Source organism: Acartia tonsa, chromosome 13, assembly GCF_053477335.1.
Source record: "Acartia tonsa isolate MP-2025a chromosome 13, ASM5347733v1, whole genome shotgun sequence".
NCBI classification, from domain to species: domain Eukaryota; kingdom Metazoa; phylum Arthropoda; class Copepoda; order Calanoida; family Acartiidae; genus Acartia; species Acartia tonsa.
In genome coordinates, this window is record NC_137272.1 from 34,729,015 (window position 1) to 34,751,572 (window position 22,558).

At 33.2% G+C, this 22,558-nt stretch overlaps 2 protein-coding genes across 2 annotated transcripts in view; both read left to right on the forward strand.

The window, feature by feature from the left end:
• Positions 1-4,517: 4,517 nt before the first annotated feature.
• Positions 4,518-15,634, forward strand: LOC145304265 (hypoxanthine-guanine phosphoribosyltransferase-like). Its single transcript, XM_080146113.1, has 8 exons — positions 4,518-4,609; positions 7,279-7,405; positions 8,677-8,790; positions 9,266-9,362; positions 13,340-13,412; positions 13,830-13,854; positions 14,260-14,381; positions 15,139-15,634. Exons 1-8 carry the CDS (start codon positions 4,551-4,553, stop codon positions 15,194-15,196), a joined length of 675 nt encoding a protein of 224 aa, XP_080002239.1. The 5' UTR covers positions 4,518-4,550; the 3' UTR covers positions 15,197-15,634.
• A 6,144-nt stretch (positions 15,635-21,778) lies between these two features.
• The window catches only part of LOC145335055 (uncharacterized), a 34,327-nt gene continuing 33,547 nt past the window's right edge, over positions 21,779-22,558 (forward strand). The window contains exon 1 of the mRNA XM_080180748.1: positions 21,779-21,885. Coding sequence (XP_080036874.1) covers positions 21,816-21,885 — 70 coding nt within the window. The 5' untranslated portion in view covers positions 21,779-21,815. The remainder of the gene's footprint in view (positions 21,886-22,558) is intronic.

The following is a 22,558-nucleotide window of genomic DNA, read 5'->3' on the forward strand; positions in this document are numbered from 1 at the left end:
AGTCATTCTTTTAAATATTATGCCCCCTTATAGCACTAAATTAAAATTAGAAACTTGGATTTAAAATCAATTTGGATTGTAAATATGTGTAAACATAGCCATTAGATGGGTTAGGTTTATAAAAGTTGGGTTGGCGTTTGATATACATGATTTAGGTTAGCCTCACTCATTAATCAGGCTCTATAACTCACTTTGTCTGTTAATCCATTAACCATGATTGTCAATTGCTTGGTTATTTATGGAAGAAGTCATCCTTATTTTGTATTTAAGTTCCGGTATCCAATTTTATATGCTTAATTAAAGACACCTATTAGTTATTTAAGAATATTAACTTGTGATAAAAAGATAAATTGTTGTATATGTTGTATAATATTAAATATTTTAATCACATTGCATTCTTTGGTAATAAATAAACTAAATTTGCCCTTCACAATGACCGAAATGGTTCTCCTTTACAACGTAGTTTCTCATAGGTCCTGAGAAGGTTTGTACCAGGGAGTTAGGGAGGGGAATTAATTCAATTTAAGAGTTTTCGCTGAAAAGCAATGAAATCCAGATTTATCAAGAAAATTTGATTAAAATTGAAAAGGGATCATGGTAATATTATTTAGAACAAAATTAGTTCTAAGAAAAAAATCATTTACTTGAAAATTAAATTACCAATACATCACAATGTAGTAAACATTCTGTAATTAGTCACTAGAAAAATCTTGTTTAGAACTTCGTCAACCCTTGTTATATATTTTAAACTGCCATCTAAATTCAAGGGGTTCTTAGATTGTTTAATACAAAAATATCACAGTAGAGTTTCTATACATGAAATGACATTTTCTTGGGAAAAAATATTTGTTAAAAACAGCCATCTAATAACAAATTTTTCTGTCTGTTATATTCAAAACTAACTCAGCTAGTTAGCGGGGCATTGATGCGCTAGTATCCAAAGTCAGTCAGAACCTGCTGAATTTATTTGTACACAAACTACACATTCCCTTTAAGCCAGTACCCAAAGTCTGAGACTCTTAAAAATTGAATATTCGATCCATTGTCCCCTCCCTTACTCCCTGGGTTTGTACCCTCCCAAGAGAAATAGGCCCTAGAAAAAAACCCCATATCGAGCGCAGCTAGATGCCTCTAGTGGCGTAGCCGATACCATTTTTAAAATGTATTTAAAATCGTACTTTAAGTATATATAAAAACATGCGCCTACTACATGATACTTGTTTTCATTTTTTTTTAAATACAGATTTACAATTACATAATTGATTAGAAAATTTAATAGAAAAGGGAACTTAAACTCCCTAGAAGGTCGCAGCCACTAATCTATTAAAATTAAAAACTGCATTTATTATTTTTTTTAAGAAAACTTTATACTTATTCTAGGTATGTCAGAAAATTTAAAGTAAATATTCTAATTTTTGTATGGCAAGCATTCTATGCAATTTAATTCTAATTTCTATCAATTCACACCCGGCCATAAGATTTTCCTGATCTTATTTTTGATAACAAAACTAGAATTTCAATTATCTTTCAATAATGCATTATTCAGACGAAAATGAACTATTTATAAATGATTACGTCCTACGTTAATCTCTTAATTATTCTACAATTAATAAAGTATTGTTATTGCCGCATTTAAGCAATAACTAGGGTATGTCTGTCCCGAGATCTAATTATCCTACCGAAAACAATAACCACCAATAAACATGGTCAAACCTGTGCCGGGCAAACACATTACCTAGATAAATAGAGCAAAACACACAAGAGAGAGAGAGAGAGAGAGAGAGAGAGAGAGAGAGAGAGAGAGAGAGAGAGAGAGAGAGAGAGAGAGAGAGAGAAGAGAGTAAGAGAGAGAGAGTGAGAGAAAGAGAGAGAGAGAGAGAGAGCGAGAGAGAGAGATAGAAAGAGAGAGAGAGAGAGAGAGAGAGAGAGAGAGAGAGAGAGAGAGATAAAGGGAGAATTATATTATTGCTTATTCACTACTAAAATTTTGCCAGACATTAGCTTAATCAAACGGACACTTTTTGTGCATTTTTGCAAATATTTTTGCACTATAAAACTTGCATTTATCAAATTGAATGAAGTTTTGGTGTACTCTGTCTCATTTTAACAATAATCTATAATACAAAGTAGAACGATGTCTGTCTGTCCGTCTGTCTCAAGTTAAGATCTCAGTAACCACTGAACCGATTGGACTCTACTCTTCAGGTAATATACCTACTGGTCCAGTGATGGTTTTAAGTTATTTTCTTGTTGGTGGGACACCCCCCACCCACCCAAAAATAACTAACATAAAAAAAATATGGGTCGACTAACCCCCCACCAAAAAAAAATTCCCCGCCCACCCCCAAATTTTTTTTTACGTTTTATTTAAAATCTAAAACACGAAAAATTAGGTTGATCAAACCTCTTAAGCCTCTTGAGCCCCTAGAGGCTAGGGGCGAATCTGCTAGTTAATATATAAGTACGTCAGAACACAGTAATAGTGTCTGACTGATTATGACGTAACAAAAAAAATTAGCCAATGAGAGGCCGTTATTGACCAATAGTCAAATTTATAGTGGCCTCTCATTGGCTAATTTTTTTTGTTACGTCATAATCAGTCAGACACTATTACTGTGTTCGTACGTCATTATGTCTGTTTGCCCTTCTGTCTGTCAGTAATGCTTCTTTCTTTCCTCCTTAACATTTTATTTTATCCATTTTCTCCTTTTCTTTTATTTTAAAATGCTTCATCCTGTTATACATGTAGAGTAGTAGGCTTTTTTGCCTGTATCTTAAGATCTCAATAACTATTAAATCGGTTGAGTTCTCTATTTTAGGTAAGCTTCACATAGCTCCTGTGCTGGTTATAGGTTATTTTATTTTCATATTTCAGTCTTTGGATTGTTTTAAGCTATTTTTCTAGCCTCTTTGAATATAGAGCCGGTAGATACTAGTGGTGCAGCCACTAGTATCCTATATATTCTTAATAAATGTGCATATGAAGTTAAAATTAATAGAAAATTCACTTATGTTACGCTATGTAAACAGAAAAAAACTTAATTTAAAATCAGCTTAACTTAGAGGATTACTTTCCTTGTTTTAATGTGTTGTTCATGCTACTCTCGTGTGCATAGTATGGGCCAGTGAATTTTTTCCTTCTTGAAAGAATATGAAAGTGGTGCTACAAAAAGGGAAAGAAAAAGCAAAATCTACCCTATAATACATAGTGCATATGTTGGATGAAGAAACATTTTTATAGAGTTTTATCATCTTTATTTTATTTTCAATTAGCGGATGTGCCCCTTTATTTTGAATATATTTTAATCAGTTTCTCTAGTATTGGACGTTATTGTCTTTAATTTCAACATAAAAATAATTTGCAAGAATTGTGTCACTCCCCCAAGATATAATGATAATATGTATATTGAAATCAAACTTGCCTTACAACTAAAATATGGAAGTCAAATCTGCCCCAATAATTAGGATGTCAACAAGAATGACATCAACCAAAAGTAGCGAAGGACGAAAAATCATAGAATGGACAAACAGACAAAGTGAGTTATAGAGTAGAATTTCAGTTAAATTTCAAATAACGTGGACATCTTTTGAAGAAAGACCGACAGACAGACAGACAAAGCAATATATAGATTAGATTCGCAAATGACATAGGAGTAAACATTTCAGCTGTCTATCTCAAATAGAAAATCACATTTCCCCAAAGCGTCACGAACACACAGACGGACGGATAGACAAACAGAATTGTAGAGGAGCCCCAGTACTAAAAAAAAACGTGCTATAATCTATTGGTTGGGCAACGTTGGCAGTTTTAGGTTATGGGAATCATAGTTAATATTATTCCCCATAAAAATAAAACCCCATAACAAAACAATTTCTTCTTGTTGTTCCAAAATAAGCAAAACAAATTTCATGGAAAGCAACATAGAATTTGTGGTGTTTATTTAGCCCATCTAAGTGACGTGCAAAAACTCTGTATTATATAAAGTAGCTAAAGCATTTTGGTGCATTTTCATCCCAATCCTTAAATGCAGTGTAGTAACATGTTAACTTGTTAAGTCTGCAAGCTGTCCAACATTTTCTAAATCTGAGAATTCTTATCTTTTGATAGTATAAATCAATCTTCAGTAGGAAACAGGTCCTTAAAGTGAGCACACATATGTGGATTGTATATTGAGTTGTGTTTCAGTTTTAAAGCCCAGCCCAAGATATTAAATCATTTTAGTTTTAATTATCTTTTCATTTATTGAGTAGATTAAATAAAAGTCTATGTGTGATATTTTTACTGCATATATTTTGAATCAGAGTGCTGTAATAACTGTATATCACCACGGTCCCTAATGTTTAAGTATGTTTGTTTTGATTTAATATACAAGTAGATTTACTGAAGTGGCGTTGATGCTTAAAATCTTTATTAAAAGTACACATTAGGCAAATCTTGTACTTTAAGATCAAAAAAGAGTTTTTAAGGAAAAAATAAACCTCTTATTTGCATGCAATTTTGTAACATGCAATGCAAAAATAATTTATATGATTATGATTTTTAGATTAAAATGGCAAGTTTAAATTTGGATAGAGTTATCAAGATTCAAGATGATTACCAGGGATTAAAGTAAGTTTAACAAACTTAGTGAGTACGCGGCTAGAGAATTTTTGCTTAAAATCAATTTTTTCGCACATTTGTGTTTTGCACTGTAATCTTCTTGGTTATTATTGAGTCTTGCATATTATATAAATATAAATGAAATATATAGATAATATTTGGGTCTAAAAGAATACAATTTTAAATGGGTTTAATTATGTTGATATACTAACCATATTTTCAACAATGATTTAGCTTTAAAAGATATATTATACTCATGCATTATAAGAATTTATAATACAAAACAAAGTCTAAAACCATCTCATGACCTAAGTGAATCTTCGCTGAAAAGAAGAACTCAATCAGTTCAATAGTAATTGAAATCTTTTTTTTATTAACCCATTAGTGCCGAGCGCCACTTTTATGGGCCGATCGAGCTGTAAGTTTTAGGGAAGCTTTATAATGGTCAAAACGGAATTCGTATTTTTTTGTTTTGCTCTAGTGGCGTGCACAGGAAAGTTGCAAAAAAAACCCGGTTCGGCTTGGCCATAAATACCAACCAGGCATTAACACCCGTTTTTGGTGCTTTCCCCCAGTTTTAAAACCCGGTTGACCTGTATAAACCCGGTTATTTTGACCAAAAATCGAAAAATGTAATTTTTGAACGCCAAAAGTGAGATGAACACTTTTTAGAACTTTGATACGATCCGTAATTGAAAACTACACAACCTCATGTAATCTAAAGAGCTACAAGTATAATATGAAGCGATTTATTTCAAATTTCGTGTTTAGCCGGTGATTTTGGGTAAAAAAACCCTGTTTTGTTGTTGTTGTCAAAAAAGATCTATTAGTGAAACCGGGTAATAAAAATTTCAGACTCAAAATGGAAATGCCAAACCGGGCCTATATAGGGCGTAAAAAAACGATAAAAAATCATATAAAAAATAATAATTTAAATAAAACGAATTCACAAATAGATGTACTTGTCAATAAACTTTAGATTTAACGAAAAAAATCAGCGACTTTACTATAAAAACAAAAAAGTTAGATGGGGTATTTTGAATTGTCATGATTTTCAAACTTTGTTGATCTATACCGGCAAACGGAAGTAAGCAAAACTGCCTGCTCCAGGGGGAAATGAAAGCCAGGGTAGTAGAGGGGGGATTCATACTGAGAATGATGCAATTATGAAGCCGGAAACCGTTTTTTTTTACATTTTCTGGCACCGGGTTTTAAAACCCGGTTCGGCACTAATGGGTTAAGCCATAACCTAAGAGAGAGAGAACCGAATATAAAGCAGAATTACAGACAGATGCACAGAATGAAGGACAAACACTTATACAGGGTGCGGCACATAAATCCGGACAAATTCTAATTTTTAAACAAATGAACAGAAAATCGTCAATTTTAAAGATTTTATTGAATTTTAAAAACTGGGAAGCAAATTAGGTATATGACTAGTAGATTATTCAACAAAATCGCCGCCAGCCTCAATCACCGCCTCTACCGGCCTCCTCAACCGCCGGCAGGTCCAGGTCAAAATGTACTTGTCCAAGCTGGCGTAGTTCTCATTGATAGTGGCAATGAGGGAGGTCTTTGTGGTATGGGCACGTCTATTGGTGTATGCTTCAAAGTAGCCCCAGGCCCAAAAGTCCATTGAATTAAGATCAGGCTGCTGGGAGGCCACATTTCCTTAGGAACATGAGTAACCGCCAAATTGACAAAAATCCATGTTTTTGCTCTCATTTGGGCTAGGATTTAGCTACAGTGGACTTTAAGTACTCAAAATGCGTGTCTAAATGAGCTTAAGACACACAAAAAAATTTTGGGTCAAATTTCCAACTCCTTCCCTGTCGGGCCCGACTGTTTGTTATTTCTTAAGGCTCAAAATCATTGAAAAATCGACCTCATTTCGGCTAGTATTGAGCTAAAATGGATTTAAACACGGCAAAATGTGTGTCTCAATGAGCCTAAGACACTCACAAAATTTGGGGTCAAGATTCCAACTCCTTCCCTGTTGGACCCTACGTTTTGTGATTTTGCGCATTAAACCACCGGCGCATTTGGAATCTGCCTTGTTGAACATATGCGCGGCCAGCTTGGTGTACACTAAGAGATATAAGTTTTCCGGAATTTTAATGTAGGGAGTAGATTTGAAATCTGCATCAAATTTTAAGGATTTTTTATAAAATTCGTTTTTTGTATAATTCTTTATCTAAAAGCGGAAATACAAATTAAGTTAATTAATTTTGGCATCTGTGATTGGTGGATTTAAAAAATCTGCGCTCTGATTGGATGTCGTACATCATTCAACCAATTAGAGCGCAGGTAGTTTAAAATCCACCTATCCTATTGGTCAAAATTAATTAACTTAAAATGTATTTTCGCTTTTAGATAAAGAATTTTACAAAAAACGAATTTTATAAAAAATCCTTAAAATTTGATGCAGATTTCAAATCTACTCCCTACATTAAAATTCCGGAAAACTTATATCTCTTAGTGTACACGTCCATCTTCGTCCAAAGATTTTTTTGTGCTAAAAGGTCATTACCTAAGCTTTCTATAGTGGGGTCAAACGTCCTGATTGGAAAGTAGTTTTGACGCTATGGCCGTTTAAAAAATGTCCGGATTTATGTGCCGCACCCTGTATATCATTTATAGTGTAAATTCGTTAGTACCAAAAACAAATTAATTTTTAGGACAGACTTATTTTGTGTTCCCAAGCATTATGAGGACAGCATTGCAAATATTATGATCACCCATGGAACTATTCAAGATAGAATTGAGAAGCTAGCCAGAGACATCTTCTATGATGTTTTCAATGAGGTCAGTAAAAATTTGTTGGTTCTATCCCAGCCTAGAAGTTAGAAGCTATACAAAGTGTCTCAAAATATCAACCGTGTGACGTCAAAAGAATAAGGAGAAGTGTGAAACCCATAAATAAGAGATGGATTTAGACGTATTTCTATGACGTCTGCGGCTGATTTTTTTGATACTTTGTAAAGCTACTAGAAGTTAGGCTTTCCTGAATCCTACTTAAATATTTTAAGTAGCGAAGCTACTCTATAACTTGCAATGTCCGTCTGTCTGTATGTCCGTCTGTCCGTCTGTCTTAGTTTGGGGGAAACGTGATTTTCTCGGCTCCTATAAAAGATAAAAGGCTGAAATTTTCTGACAACATTCCCATTATTAAGGAGCACAATTAACTACAAAACATCAATGGCGGTTGGACCGCTTTTTAGCAGGTTTTAGGCTATTTTTGTATTTTTCACATTTTTGTCCATATCTTTGGTGTTTATGGTCCGATTTCCAAAATTTTTTTCAGTTATAGTATCAAAATTAAATTTTCTGTCGTTTCAAGAAAACAATTATGACGGTCAGACTGCCTTTAAGCAGGTTTTAGGCTATTTTTGTGTTTTTCACATTTTTCTCCATACCTTTGGTGTTTATGGTCCGATTTCCAAAGTTTTTCAGTTATAGATATCAAAATTAAATTTCCTGTCGTTTCAAGAAAACATCAATAGCAGTCAGACTGCCTTTTTGCGGGTTTTTGGCTATTTTTGTATTAAAAACAAAGTTGAAAAGGTTTCGTGATTTTTTCCTAATATATATGTACATGCTTTTGACAACTAATGTCTAAATTCTTATACATATTTTTTATGCTTCGCTACTTATGGATGTTGTCATCCTTGTTTATATTTATATTTATGTAGGGCTAAGGAACCTTCAACTCCTAAGCTAGCCTTATGAAATATTATCTGATAAAGTACGCAAATAAACTCTAAAATGGTAACCATAAATATATTATATGTATCCTGAATTAAATAAATTTTTATGCGTATAGTAAAATAGAAAAAGGACCAATATATGTTTCACAGGCCTGGTAAAGGTCAATAAAACAGAGTAAAACCTTATAACTTTTTAAGTAAGACTCATAACCGGTTTTAATCCAATAGAAATTAATTGGAATCGGAGCTATACCATAAGTTCATTCGATGGAGAATTACTTTTAAAAATTATGAGTTTTAATAGCTATCTTTTTTAAAAATTGCATAGGCATGAGTTTTCATAAAAACTAATCTTGTTTTACTATTCAGGGCAAGGAGCCTCTGCATACCATCTGTGTACTGAAGGGTGGATACAAGTTTTTCTCAGATCTCCTCGACAAGATGAATGGTCTCAACTCTAACCACTCTGATGGTAGCGTTCCGGTAAGAATTTTATTAAAGCTCTTTAGTTTTTTTGTCCATAATATGGACATGTTATAATCGTCCTATCGATTGCAAACCTCGTATTCGAATGAATGTAAATAAATATATCTTGTAATATAAAGAAGTTGTACTATAAATTGGTTGTTCTTTTCAGGGAAACTTTATAAATCTCTTGAGTGGTTTTTGGACTATTTACCAGACATCCCACACACTTCCGGCATAAGATAAGATCTAACATTTACATGAAAAACCAAAATTGAGAGGATGTGACCTTTAAAGTTTTTTTGTGTGTTAGGGGGCTACATACACTCTCAAGGACCGATCTTCTACATAATGAACATTGTCAAAAGTAAAAAAAAAAGTCCTGTCAAGAGGGATGTAAAGGGGTGGACACATTGGTTTGGATTCCACACCTCTTCTGCACGCCTCTGTATGGAACTGAATTTGAAATATTGAAATAAATATTTTGTTGCAGGTGTCCGTAGACTTTATCCGCCTGAAATCCTACGAGAATGATCAATCCTCTGGAGAAATTAAAATTATTGGCCTGGACAACCTAGAAAGTTTGCATGGTAATTAATTAGTTTTTTAGTATGGCTTCGAGAAACTTATTAATATCCGCTGGATTAGAACCGTTTCTCAGTCATAATTAAAATCATGTTTAGCATCGTATTACAGACAATTTTCAAAGAAACTAAAAAATCATAAGATTTAAACAAGTTAAAAAAATGTCAAGTACAGATTACATTATATTTCAGATGGTGTTTTCTTCATAGTGCCTAGTAGAGCACAGCAACCCCCCCCCCCCCAAACTCTACTTATTTAGAAATAGTTTGAAAATAAGGGGTATGGTTAATTTTTTTTCTACTTTTTGTCAGGTTAGGTTAGACTATATTGGCCACTGCACAGTGGGCCAGAATTGGCCAAAACGGTTCAAAATTCAATAACTCGAAAACTATTGGTTTTACAGAAAAAATTGTAAAATATGAAATGTCTATCTATGCAAAAACTAAAAGTTCTCTTATTTGTGTATACTCAGTTTTGGGGGAATTTTCGCGGATTTTTTTTTCAATTACTACTAAACTTCATTTTACAGTTTCAACACCAAAAGAACAATTTCATATTTTTAAATTTTAAGCAACTTTGCTTTTATGTACAATTAACCTCTGACCACTCCTTCATGTGGTTTTGGTGTATTTTTCGCGGATTTTTAAAAAAATTACCACCAAACTTCATTTTACAGTTTTAACACCAAAAGAACAATTTCATGTTTTTAAATTTTAAGCAACTTTGCTTTTATGTACAATTAACCTCTGACCACTCCTTCATGTGGTTTTGGTGTATTTTTCGCGGATTTTTTAAAAAATTACTACCAAACTTCATTTTACAGTTTCAACACCAAAAGAACAATTTCATATTTTTAAATTTTAAGCAACTTTACTATTATGTACAATTCACCTCTAACCACTCCTTCATGTGTTTTTGGTGTATTTTTCGCGGGTTTTTTTAACCTACAGAACTTAATTTCACAATTATTGGTTGAAACGTTTGAACACTCAACTCAATGAAACAACTAATCAAAATTAACTAAAGCCCCCTAAAGTTGAAAAGCCAAGGAATTAGAAAACATTTTTATAAAACTTTGGGGACTTTTGTATTAAACACATTGTCCCCTCTCTCTCTGGAAAAAGCAGTATAGTAGTTTGGGAGGGAGGGGGCATTGGGCTGTTTATTACTGTAGTCCTCAAAGTCTTATAATAACTTTTTCTTATTCATTGACTTGACAACTTTGGGGACTTATTATTAAATTTTGATTGTTTGGTTCTGAAAGTTGAGTGTCCAAACATTTTAACCAATAATTGTAATCTACAGAAGGGGTAATTTTGTGTATCATCATTGGGGAGGTACATCAAATTATTGGCCATTGTCTTATCCCTTTTGACTTCTGAATAGTAGTATAGCAATGCATAAGCAACAATTGTTAAAGGCTAAGCTTTTCTATAATTCCGGTCGTTCTATCCGTTTGTCCGTTCAAAACGTATAGCTCCTTTTAGTAATTGAGACAAGTTATAATTGTCCAATCGATTTCAAACTTTTCATAATAATTCCAACAGTAGGGTACTATCTAAGAATCTTAGTATTCAATGCGTTTTTACTTTATAAAGATGCATGGTTTTCATTCTTGTTCAAGGGCGTGCAAACATTTTTAACTGGGGAGGGGGGAAATACCCAGTTTGAAAAAACTAGACTGAGGAACATTAATAACAAGGATGACAAAATCCATAATAATCAATATAAATATCTCCACAACTTATATTATTAATTTATTTTATCCAGGGATCACAGGGAATAAGACAATGGACGGTATATTGATAATGATAATAAATTAACAAAGTTCGGGGGGAGGGGGAATAGGAATGTTAAATACACAAATACCAAAAGTTTTAAACTTATGCTTATTTATTCGCTGGATTAAAAAATTTGGGTACCTTTATTAAATTTGAGTTCTATAAAAGCTTCTAAATGTTTCAACTAATGGGTAATTTTAATCTACAGAAATGTTAATCTTGTTTGTCTTATCCATTAAGATCCCTGACATATTTAACCAGGTTGAATAACATTATTAATAAGAAATTTGGGACCAAGCAAGTGCAACAAAATTCAATAAATGGTTCTGAGCCAACAAATAATACCACGGAGTTATAAAGCTTTGGGTACCATTATAATTTATGGTTTAATTGTCCCTTCCTCCCTGTGTTTGCTTAAAAAACGTTTAAGTAATGATGCCCAACAAACAGCAACCCCTTCCAACTATACCTAATATGAATGCACTAACTTTGTCTGAAAGTTCCAACTATGCATTGAACTAAGTTGCGCCTATTTATGGGCCAAGGCATTCGCCCTACTCTCACTGTCATGTAGTGTCATGTATCAGACATAGCAGCAGAAGGTAACATTTTAAACGTCATTAGTATAACATGGTGTAACAAGAATCGAACACACAGGTATGCTATCATTTACGCTAATACGACAGGTTTTTAATATAAAGCTTTACAAATGGTAATATTCGTTTGTCCAACCGTTTCAGAGAGCTTCCCTTTATGGATGTTGTCATTCTTGTTAACATAAAATTAGTTATTTTTGCACTATTTCAGGACATAATAAAAGGACGTCAATGCTTTTTTTTTATGGGGAAGGGGGATAAATTAAGGGACTTCATATGTAAGGGTTAGTTTTATGTAGCATCAACACTTATGAATAAACACATACACACACACACACAGAAAGAGAGAATTATAAGAAGAGAGAGAGAGAGAAAAAAAGAGAGAGTGAGAGAGAGAGAGAAAGAGAGAAAGAGAGGGAAAAAGAGAGGGAGAAAGAAAGAGAGATAGAAAGAGAGAGAGAAAGAAAGAGAGAAAGAAAGAGAGAGAGAAAGAGAGAGAGAGAAAGAAAGAGAAAGAAAGAGAGAGAGAGAGAAAGAGCGAGAGAGAGAGAAAGAGAGAGAAAGAGAGAGAATGAGAGAGAGAGTGAGAGAGAGAGAGAGAGAGAGAGAGAGAGAGAGAGAGAGGGAGAGAGAGAGAGAGAGAGGGAGAGAGAGAGAGAGAGGGAGAGAGAAAGAGAGAGAGAGAGAGAGAGAGAGAGAAAATGAGAGTATACAAAATTGTCACATTTACACATATAATATTAGGTTTATTTGAAGAAAAAAATGCGCAACTCAAATTATTAACGTACGTATAAAATTGTAGTTTTCAAAATTCAACCAGCAAATTTTAAAACTTTCTAGAATGCACGGCTGCAAACGGCTGCAGCTAAAATCTTTTCTCCTGGCCTATGAATGAGCTAAATTTTATGAAAGTTAAGATCCTAGACCGGGCAAGTCTGGGCGAAATTTGCTACAAGCTTTGAAAGTTGACCTATGCTTAAAAATAAGCAAAATTGTAGGAATATTTTTTATATAATATTAATTGTTTAAATAACATTTTATTCATTTATTTCTAGTTTTACTTTTATTATCTGATTACAATTGTTGTAACGTTTATCTGAAGCTTGATTTTTCGAAAATCGGCCATCATTAGCCTGAGAAATCTTGAATTGAAGAAGGGTTGGTAGTGGTCAAAAATAACCTTAAAAGAATGCGACCCTACTCTACTTTGTTAGGCACTGGACGCACTCAGAAATACACCTGGACCATGAAAATATCATTTTTAAAAGCCCTAATGTATGTAATTTAGTCATATAAAGAAAAAAATATAAATACTAAGAAAGCAAATACCCCCCCAATTTTTGTATTTTGACACCTGCTGGCCCACTGTGCACTGGGTAGCCACGCAAGGTTGAAGCCATTGGAGACCCACCCCTCTACCATCCTCTAATTTTCACTTCATTTAAAAAATAAGGGAACAGGGTAGTTTGAGGAGTAGTTTATATCTTCTGATCAATGGCATCTATAATCAGTCTTGAAAATCACATTTTTAATTTTAACCAAATTTTAATGAACGGGCGGACAAAGTTAGCTATAGAATAGATGACATTAAAAACTTTGATTTAGGAAAGAATGTGTTGATTGTAGAGGATATTATTGACACTGGCAAAACTATGAAGAAGCTTCTCAACACTCTCAAGTAAATTACTTTCTAAAGTAAATATATTGAACTAGGATGACTATATAAAAAAAAACTAAAATTAACTCCATGTAAATCAACCATAAAATTCCCTAAATTCGGAATTCTTAATTTGACGTACGTTTATCTTAAAACTACGATAGGGTGGAGTATCCGCTAACCTTATTTTTTTCAGGGGGATGGTACACCCCCATCCAACACGCCAATATTTTCAAAAATTCAAATCTTTTCATTTTGTTCTTAAGAAAAAAAGATAATCTTACTTATTATAAAAACTACAAAATTCTGTGCTTACGCTCAGTAGCTTGAAAATATTTTAAAAAAACTTAAGCAATTCTCAAATTATTAAGTTTATAGTTAAGTTATATATGTAAATTCTAAATCCAAAATATTAACAAAATGATTGTATTATTTCAGGAAATACAACCCTAAAAGCGTTAAGGTGAGGTTCTCTTTTTATTAGTAGTGGATCTACTCTATGATTCGCATAGTTCATTTGTCTGTACGAAACGAAATTGGTTTAATGTGATTTTCTCGCCTGCTATTTGATAAAGATTGATTTTTATTTTTATTGTGAAGATTTACTTTTTTTGAAAGAGCATCCAGTATTCAACTCATTTGGTCCGTCGGTTGGTAATTCTTGTTTATTTTTTGTGGATTTTTTTACAGGTTAAAAATTATTGAACATCCCCAACCAAAATTTATATTCACATTCCTCAGTCAAAAGTAAAGAGCGTTCACATGATTTTGGGTTTAAAAGGGGGAGGAAACAATGCCAAGATCCCTTCATTTGAAAATCTTTTAGCCTCTCATGAAAATTTATATAATTTTATCTTAATTTGCCTAGGTTGCTTGTCTGTTGAGAAAGAGAACTCCCCTGAGTGACGGCTATGTACCTGACTACGTGGGTTTCGAGATACCAGATAAATTTGTCATTGGCTACGCTCTTGATTACAATGAATATTTCAGGTATGGGAAATAAGATTACTCGTATTCATTCAAAACCGATTAATATCCGATGGATTAGAACCGGTTCTATTACAAACGAAAAAAAAACTATGTCTAGCATCGTATTATATCCAGTTTTCTCAGATCTAACAAATGGTTTCAGTATTATACTTGCTGAAAGCTGTTTATAACACGATGCGAGAAATAACTTTTTTTTTAAATTGACATTTTGTGTAAGGTTGCGTGATAAAAATCTAAAATATACATATAAAAAATAAATCTTAGGGACGATTTCTCTTGGGAGGGTTGTAGCAAACTGACCCAAAATAGTTAGATAAACCTTTCCAGGACCTAAAAGAAACTACCCTGTTAAGGAGAACCCGATTAAGTTAAGCGGTTAGCGAGATCCTTCTGTACAAACATATAGACAGATAGACATCATGTTACTTTATTATAAGGATAAAATATTGAACCTAAATTGCAATTACGGATATCGAAAGAAAATTACTTATATTTTTTAACATTTACCCAAATACAGACCAAACGTGACTATACTTTCAAAAGTTGAATAGAATTGTGGATTGACCATGTAGCGGGACAAAGTGTCTCAAAAATCAGCCATTCGACGTCATAAAAATGAGTGATTATCCATCTCTTTTATAGGGGTTTTCTTTCATACTTCTCCTTTCAATTCCCTAATTTTTATGACGTCACATGACTATTTTTGTCCCGCTACTTGAGCGTTTACAATACCTTAATGTAATCACTATTATTTCAGAGACTTGTTGCATATCTGTGTCATAGCTCCATCTGGTATAGAAAAATACAAGATGTAATAATTACAGAGAAGCTTCAAAATATTACATTATTTATCACTTTTAACTGTATTATCCCTCAAACTGACAAGTGGACCACAGAAACCCCCACCTTTAAATAGCTTTGTTGAGCTCTTACTCGATGAATATCCACTTATCCTAACCTAACCTAACATAAAAAAAAACGAAAAAGATTAGTGGCCAACTTTCAGTCCGATTAAATTGCAAATTTACTTGTTTATCTTTTATGTTTTTTTCCCGGTATAATTCCCAATCAATATATGGGATCAAAAACAGTTTTGTACCGATAGAAAAAGCGTAAATCGATAAATATTTGTACATGCTATCATTAACCCAAAACCGAAAAAATCATTTTTCATCTTTTAAGTTCAATTATTGTAATTAATGCAATATGTAAAATATTAATGTAATATATTCTAATAAATAACATTTATTATTTTATGGTCAAACGACCTTTTTTAGTAGCGAAGCTGCTCTATGATCTGAAATGTCCGTCTATCCGTCCGTATGTCCGTCTGAAACGTTTTTGGGAAAGGTGATTTTCTCGGCTCCTTTTCAAGATAGATGAAATTTTCAGGCATTAAATAAGTTCCCATTCTTCATATTTTCACCAATTTTCATAAAGATATGTTAATTACTTGGGGTGCTAGATCGATTCTAGATTTTTAAGTTTTTATGATTTTCTAGACGCCTATTCAAGATATACGGCTGAAATAAATTCAGGGATGAAATAAGTTTACATTTTACGTATTTCCACAAAGTTTCATGAAGATTTACATATTCGTTGTGGTGCTAGATAGATTCCTAGATTTTCACATTATAAATGTGAAAGGTTTCGAGACTTTTTTAGTTTAATCTTTTTTTATAACTCTGCTCAATAGTTCGTTTTACCGGAGATGGATCTTTAAATCATTTCAATGGTGCGCTAAATCGGGGTGCGCAGAATTTAAGCCAATCACAGCGGTGCATTTTACGAAATCATTTTACCCGATTTAGCGCACCATTGAAATAATTTAAAGATCCAGCTCGGATGGCTATCTAAAATTTTCTAGCTTCGCTACTTATGGATGTTGTCATCCTTTTTTTCTTATGCCCTGCCACTGCCTGGCGCTAACCCTGCTACTGAGCTACTGGTCTTATTTTTAAAAAATTACCCAATTATGATAATCAGCTTTGTAATCAATAGGAAATTTCAAAATGCCATAATCACATATATGAGTATTCGTTATTAACTGACGGAGCTACGGGCCGACCTTTGAGTATTAAAATGCTTCGCTTTTAAAAATGCACGAATGCTAACGAGGAAAAGAAATACATTGGATGGCAATTAAAGAAACATTTAAATGACAAAAAAATTTCATTAGTGCTGCAGCTTCTCTATAGTTAAAGTCTGTTTGGAATCCCTGTCCCCGGGGCATACAAAACTGTAATTAATCTTATTTTTCATTTTGCTATCCGCGGAAAGATGTCTATGATTCGATAAGATAAATAACCAATCTTTGAAAATACTTAACTTTTTTATCATTTAAACTCATTTTTACTCAATATATCATTAGATTATCTGTAGTATTTCTTAAAAACAGTTTACTGTTCTTTTCAGTTTTCGTCAGAGTATTGTTACTGCGCTACTTAAGAATACAAATGCCCTTGTTTGTGAATGCATAGCATAAAAATTCACATAATGTGGTTTACACTTTTAGAGGAAAAAAAAAAAACTTTGCATTTTGTCACAACAAATGGTATTTTTGCTTTTATTTGGACAATTATTGGTTTCTTCCAGGGAGTAAGGGAGGGGACAATGGATCGAATATTCAATTTTTAGGAGTCTCAGACTTTGGGTACTGGCTTAAAGGGAATGTGCAAGAATTTAGCAGTTTCTGTCTGACTTTGGATACTAGCGCACAGAATGCCGCTAACTCGTTTGTTAGTTTTAAAAATTGCAGACAAGTATCAATAAACTTAATTTGTTATGATGTGGCTGGTTTTAACAATTTTTTTTCTCTCCTGAATATATCATTTCATATAAAAAAAACTTTACTGTGATATTTGTTTTATAAACAATCTAAGAATCCACTTAAATTTTGGGTTATGGGGCTAAGGGTTCCAGGGAGAGTTTTTATAGTTATTAATTACATAATGGTTACGTCAGTCTGATGTGCTGGTAATATAATTTTCAAACGAATGCTTTTTTCATGGAACTTTCTTCTTATTTTATTGTTTTCTGTATTGTATTAACTCTTTCTTTAAAATTTCCTCCATATTATCTGGATTAATCTGGATTTCAAGGTCTTGTAGCAAATACTCTTAAATTGAATTAATTTTCCATTGTCCCCTCCCTGGGTTTCTTCCCTAGTTTCTAGAGACATCCCCCGAAAAGGTCTCAATTTGCCAATGATTTAGAAATTAAAAGAAATAATAATATTTTTGAACGGACCCCCCTTCCTTACCATTATGTTAAACTTTTAAAACACCTTGTTTAGCACCTTTTGTGCCTCCTAACATAAAACCACCAAAAAAAGTTTATTCGTGGTCCACTTTCAGTTTGTGGGAAATTATCAATCTAAGAATATATCGGAAGGTATTTATTACACTAGTCCCCAAAGTTTCATATTCGTTAAATTGACAACTTAGGGGGCTTTCATTGAAATTTTATTGGTTGGTTCATTAAGTTGAGTGTCCAAACGTTTCAACCAAAAATTTATAATCCACAGAATGGGTAATTTTGTTTTTCATCATGGGGGATGTACACCAATTCACCGGCTATTGTCTTATCCCTTTAGATCCCATGAAAATATAGAACATTTTAGGCAAATGATGAGAGTAATTGAATTAAATTTTTGAAATAAATTTCCTTCCCTTTACTCAATTTTACTTAAGTAATTAGACAAAGGTCTTTTCAAACAAAGAAGAAATATTGCATAAATATTAGTAAATCCTAAATTTTGCAATTAATAGATTCTTATATGACTTTTTAATGTACAAATATGAAATATTAAAATCCTTATGTTTATGTGATAAATTCATTGCTTTCCTTAAAGCTGATTATATACAACAGACCTCCCAACCTGTAATTATTGTTGAAATAAATTGAAGATAAGGGGTTGGTGAAGCTTTTTTACTTTATGCTTATTACCTGTTTAAGGGAGCCATAACCCTTCGGGGTAACCATGTATTCAATATAACCTAACTTTACCTAAAATCATACGATAATCTCCCCCCCCCCCCCACTCTCACTGTTTAATTTATTTCAAAAAATGGGTAGGTGGGAGGAGGGTTCTGTGGTTGCTAGAAGAGGGAAGCTGCTCTGCTATTGATATTGTCATCGAGATCATAGCGGACAGACGGACATACAAAGCTCTCTTATATTATGATTGTGGTCCTATTTATGTCCAAAAAGCGTACGAATATAACTTTAACATTTCTGCATAATTTGTCAATTTAGCCACCATATAACAAGGATAATAACTTTAAAAACAAGCGATAATATTTAACCGAAATAGTTGCTAATTATCTTCCTTGTATTGGATATAATGAGATGTATAGATATCCACATATTTTCAATCTTAAAAAGTATTTTTTGCAGACTTTTTCTTGGTGTTGACATTCAAAAAGCTAGCTTAAAACTTGATATAGGCCTATACATTAGATGGTTTTGCTGTATATTGTAATAAGGAGAATGCATATAATAAATGTGACCAATAAGCTTAAAATTAATTTGACAAACTGAATTTCTGGTATGGGTCGGTAGAGTTGCTGCGCTTTCCAAGTTTATCTAACTGTTACAGGAGTTTACATTGTTTGAAATCGATAGGACAAGTCTAGCATGCCTTAATTAACGATAAGAGCTAACCGTTACGGAGAAAGGGACTGACCCTTAAAGTAGAGAGGCTTCGCTTCTAAAAATTATTTTTTAAATGAAAAAATTGTGAAGTAGCTCCGCTTCATACATCATATACGCACTTTTACGCGCACACACACACACACACATATACATATAACATAAAACTATACATACAAACAATTATGAAAATTAATATGTAGGTGTTCATTAAATTCCTCATTTCATTATAACTGCAGAATATTTCAAATTCAAACAACTTAAAATGTTTTTTTTGGGGGGGGGGGGAGTGATTATTTTCTACGGGCTATTTCTTTTGGGAGGGTGGTGGTAACTGGTACCCTCCCTCCAAATAGTTATAAACCTTCCAGGAACCTATTAGAAGCTACCCTGTTAAGGAGAACCCGATCGGTTCAGCGGTTAGCGAGATCCTTTGTTACAAAAAAACAGGCAGACAGACAGACATCGTTCTACTTTGTATTATAGAAGTGGTTCCAAATTTCTAATGATTTTATGATGTGCGGAAATGGATGAACACCATGTATACATGTAAGGATTAAAACATTACATACGCAATAGAATCATATAAAATAGATTGTTCAAATCCAAGTGAAAAGGGACAAAAAATCCACTTTGTAGATATCAACAAACAGGAAGACAACATCCATAAAAGGGACAGGGGTAAACCTGAACATTTCCAAGGAGGGTGGGCGGGGGTTGGGCTCGGGGGGGGGGGGGGGTGTCCGAATACAACCCTGAAAACAAGCCATCGAAAAAGATACTTGGGATCCAGTGTAATTTACAGTCTAAAGTCCTTTCCCTGTGTATTGTGTAAGTATCTTTATTCGCTTTTATTAACCCTGACCCTCCCATCAAAAAAATGCACAAAACCTTGAATAACAACTGATATCATAGGAATGTAGACATGCCATAGATGGGGCTTTTAATCCCTCTATGATTATAATCCAAAACAGATCCACAGACCTACAATTATGTACATACTTCTTTCTAGTATCATAAAGGGATACACTATAAAAAAAAATAATAATTTATTTGTATAAGTAAGTGATGCTGCATTTTATTGCTGGGTGCATTCCCTTAAAATGCCTCAATCAAGCAATGAACGCCCCCCCTCTTCTATTTGGAAAGGTTATAATTGACTTATCAATTCAAATTATAAAGAGTTTAAATTCATGTAATTCATGTAATCTACATATATCTCTGGAATCTGTAAGCAAAAAAAGAAATTAACATAGCATCTATTTGTAGACTAGACTCGGACTTAACATCAAATAATTTTTTTTAGAGTGGATCTATGTATAATTTGAAGCATATGTACCAATAATATTCATTCCTACAATTTTGTCTTAACCAATTTGGTTTCCTTAAATATTCTAATTGTACGCTGTAACGTGCAAGTACATTTTTTATTTCACGGCTCTGAATCCGACGTATTTCCGCTGGTTACAAACCAGTTATGAACTTATTTATATTTTTCTTATAAATATATCCATAATGCCATAATTGCCAATGAGAGTTTTAAAATAATTAAATGGAAATTTTTAAACTTTGCATTTGGCAACAGATCTATAGTATAGATGTATATACAGACTACTACCTCCCTTCACTTTTCAAATACCTCTTTCGTCTGCTTCTAAATAATTTTCTGCTACGTAGCTGTGTTAATATAAGCGATACCATTGGTTGATTTTCAATGACCCAATAGGAAGGTTGCACAAGACGATTGCGATAGGGAGATACAGTTATTTAACCCTATTTCCCTCTAGTGTTTTACTTTAATCATTCGGCAATAAGTTCGTTGAATTAAAAACAAAACAAAAAATGTTAGAAATTATCTGACAGCCCAACTATGTACAATGTAAGTTGCATTTATAGGCATTTTCTGTATGATATGGTTAAGTAACACCCAACAGACAACCAACTCTTTGATTGCACGACCTTTGACTGCAAGACCTAAATGTGCATGGTAGTAAGTTGCGCCTATTTTAGGCCAAGACATTCCCCTACTTTGTGTCTATTAATGTCGCGCATATGACATATGCAGCTGATGGAAACATTTTAAAAATCTTTGTTATGATGCGGAGTTGAGCAGAGGTTCGAACCCGGCTCCTTCCCGACGACGAGCTATGCGCCACGGTCGCGGGTTAATATTCATATTTCTATAACTATGGCGCAAGTAATTGGAATAATTATGGTATTGTTTATTTGCGAATACATGGCCAAGATACTTTAGTATTGAAATTATTCTTGTGCCACAAGCACATGGTTATTACTTACAGGGTGATTCTAACAAAAAACTGTGTTTTAATGTTTTAATTTTTGCTCCAAATTTTCTAGAAAGGAAACAGATTCCATATTAAAATCTATATTTTTTTTAAAATATTTAATTGTATATAAAAAATTAAAGACTAACTTTTGTATCTATTGAAGTTTAAAAGAATGGATTATGGTTCAAAAGTAATTTAAATTGTAAGCCCTCTTATGAGTATTCCTAAGATTCTTTGGCAATATCTGAAAATTTGTATTGTCGCTTCTTCGTATTATAGACAGCTTTCCAATGAAAAAATATTGCACCACAGCCAGTTTTGTTAGACCGAAGGGGCCAAAGGCCCGGGTCTACGTTTTCTGTAAAAAAATTGCCTGCTAATTTACTGTGTAATCAAATAGAATTTTATCGAGTTATGCCCCCCCCCCCCCCCCTTTCCCCTGAAAAAAACACACACAGTTTTTACATCACCCTGTAAACGGTTAGAATTAAAAATGAGGAAAATGTTGTACGGATATTTTTTCTGTCTAATTGGTATCACCTATTCTGCAATAGTGGCTCATGGTAAATTTTATTATTTTTTAATAGCGAAGCTACTGTAAAATTAGGGTCGGTCCGTCGTAACGGTTAGCTCTTTTTGTTAATTTAGAAATGTTAGAATTGTACCATCGATTTCAAACTTTGCATGATGATTCCTATAACAGTTAGGTACGTTATAGAAAGCTTGGCAATTCTCTATAATCGTTAACAGAAAGTCGGTATGTCTATAAAACATGCTGATTTTTAATATTTTGACAACAGTTTTTGAATATGATTATCCTAATAATCCGATTTTTGGAATAATGATTCTTAGGACAACAAGGTACAATATTACAAGCGAGGCATCTCTATGATTAAATCCTAAAATTTAAAGTATATCAATTTGCTGTTTTCTATATTTACGCAAATTCTGACACTGTACAAGAGTTATTGTTCATTTGACATTCTTTCTTATTTTAAAGCTTCGCTTTTAGGGATGTTGTCGTCCTTGTTACGTAAATATTATGACAGGAGGAAAATTGTTGTCAATTTAGGTTGTAATTCCCCTCGCTTTTATTGGTCGGTCTGTTTATCCAGTAGGAGGGGAGGAGATGGGAGATATCCTAACTTTAGCCCGCTTCAGAGTTCACTTTTTTTATAGGACATAAAAATCTGGTATAAGATCCAAATAAAAATTTACCCATATGCATTGTGATGA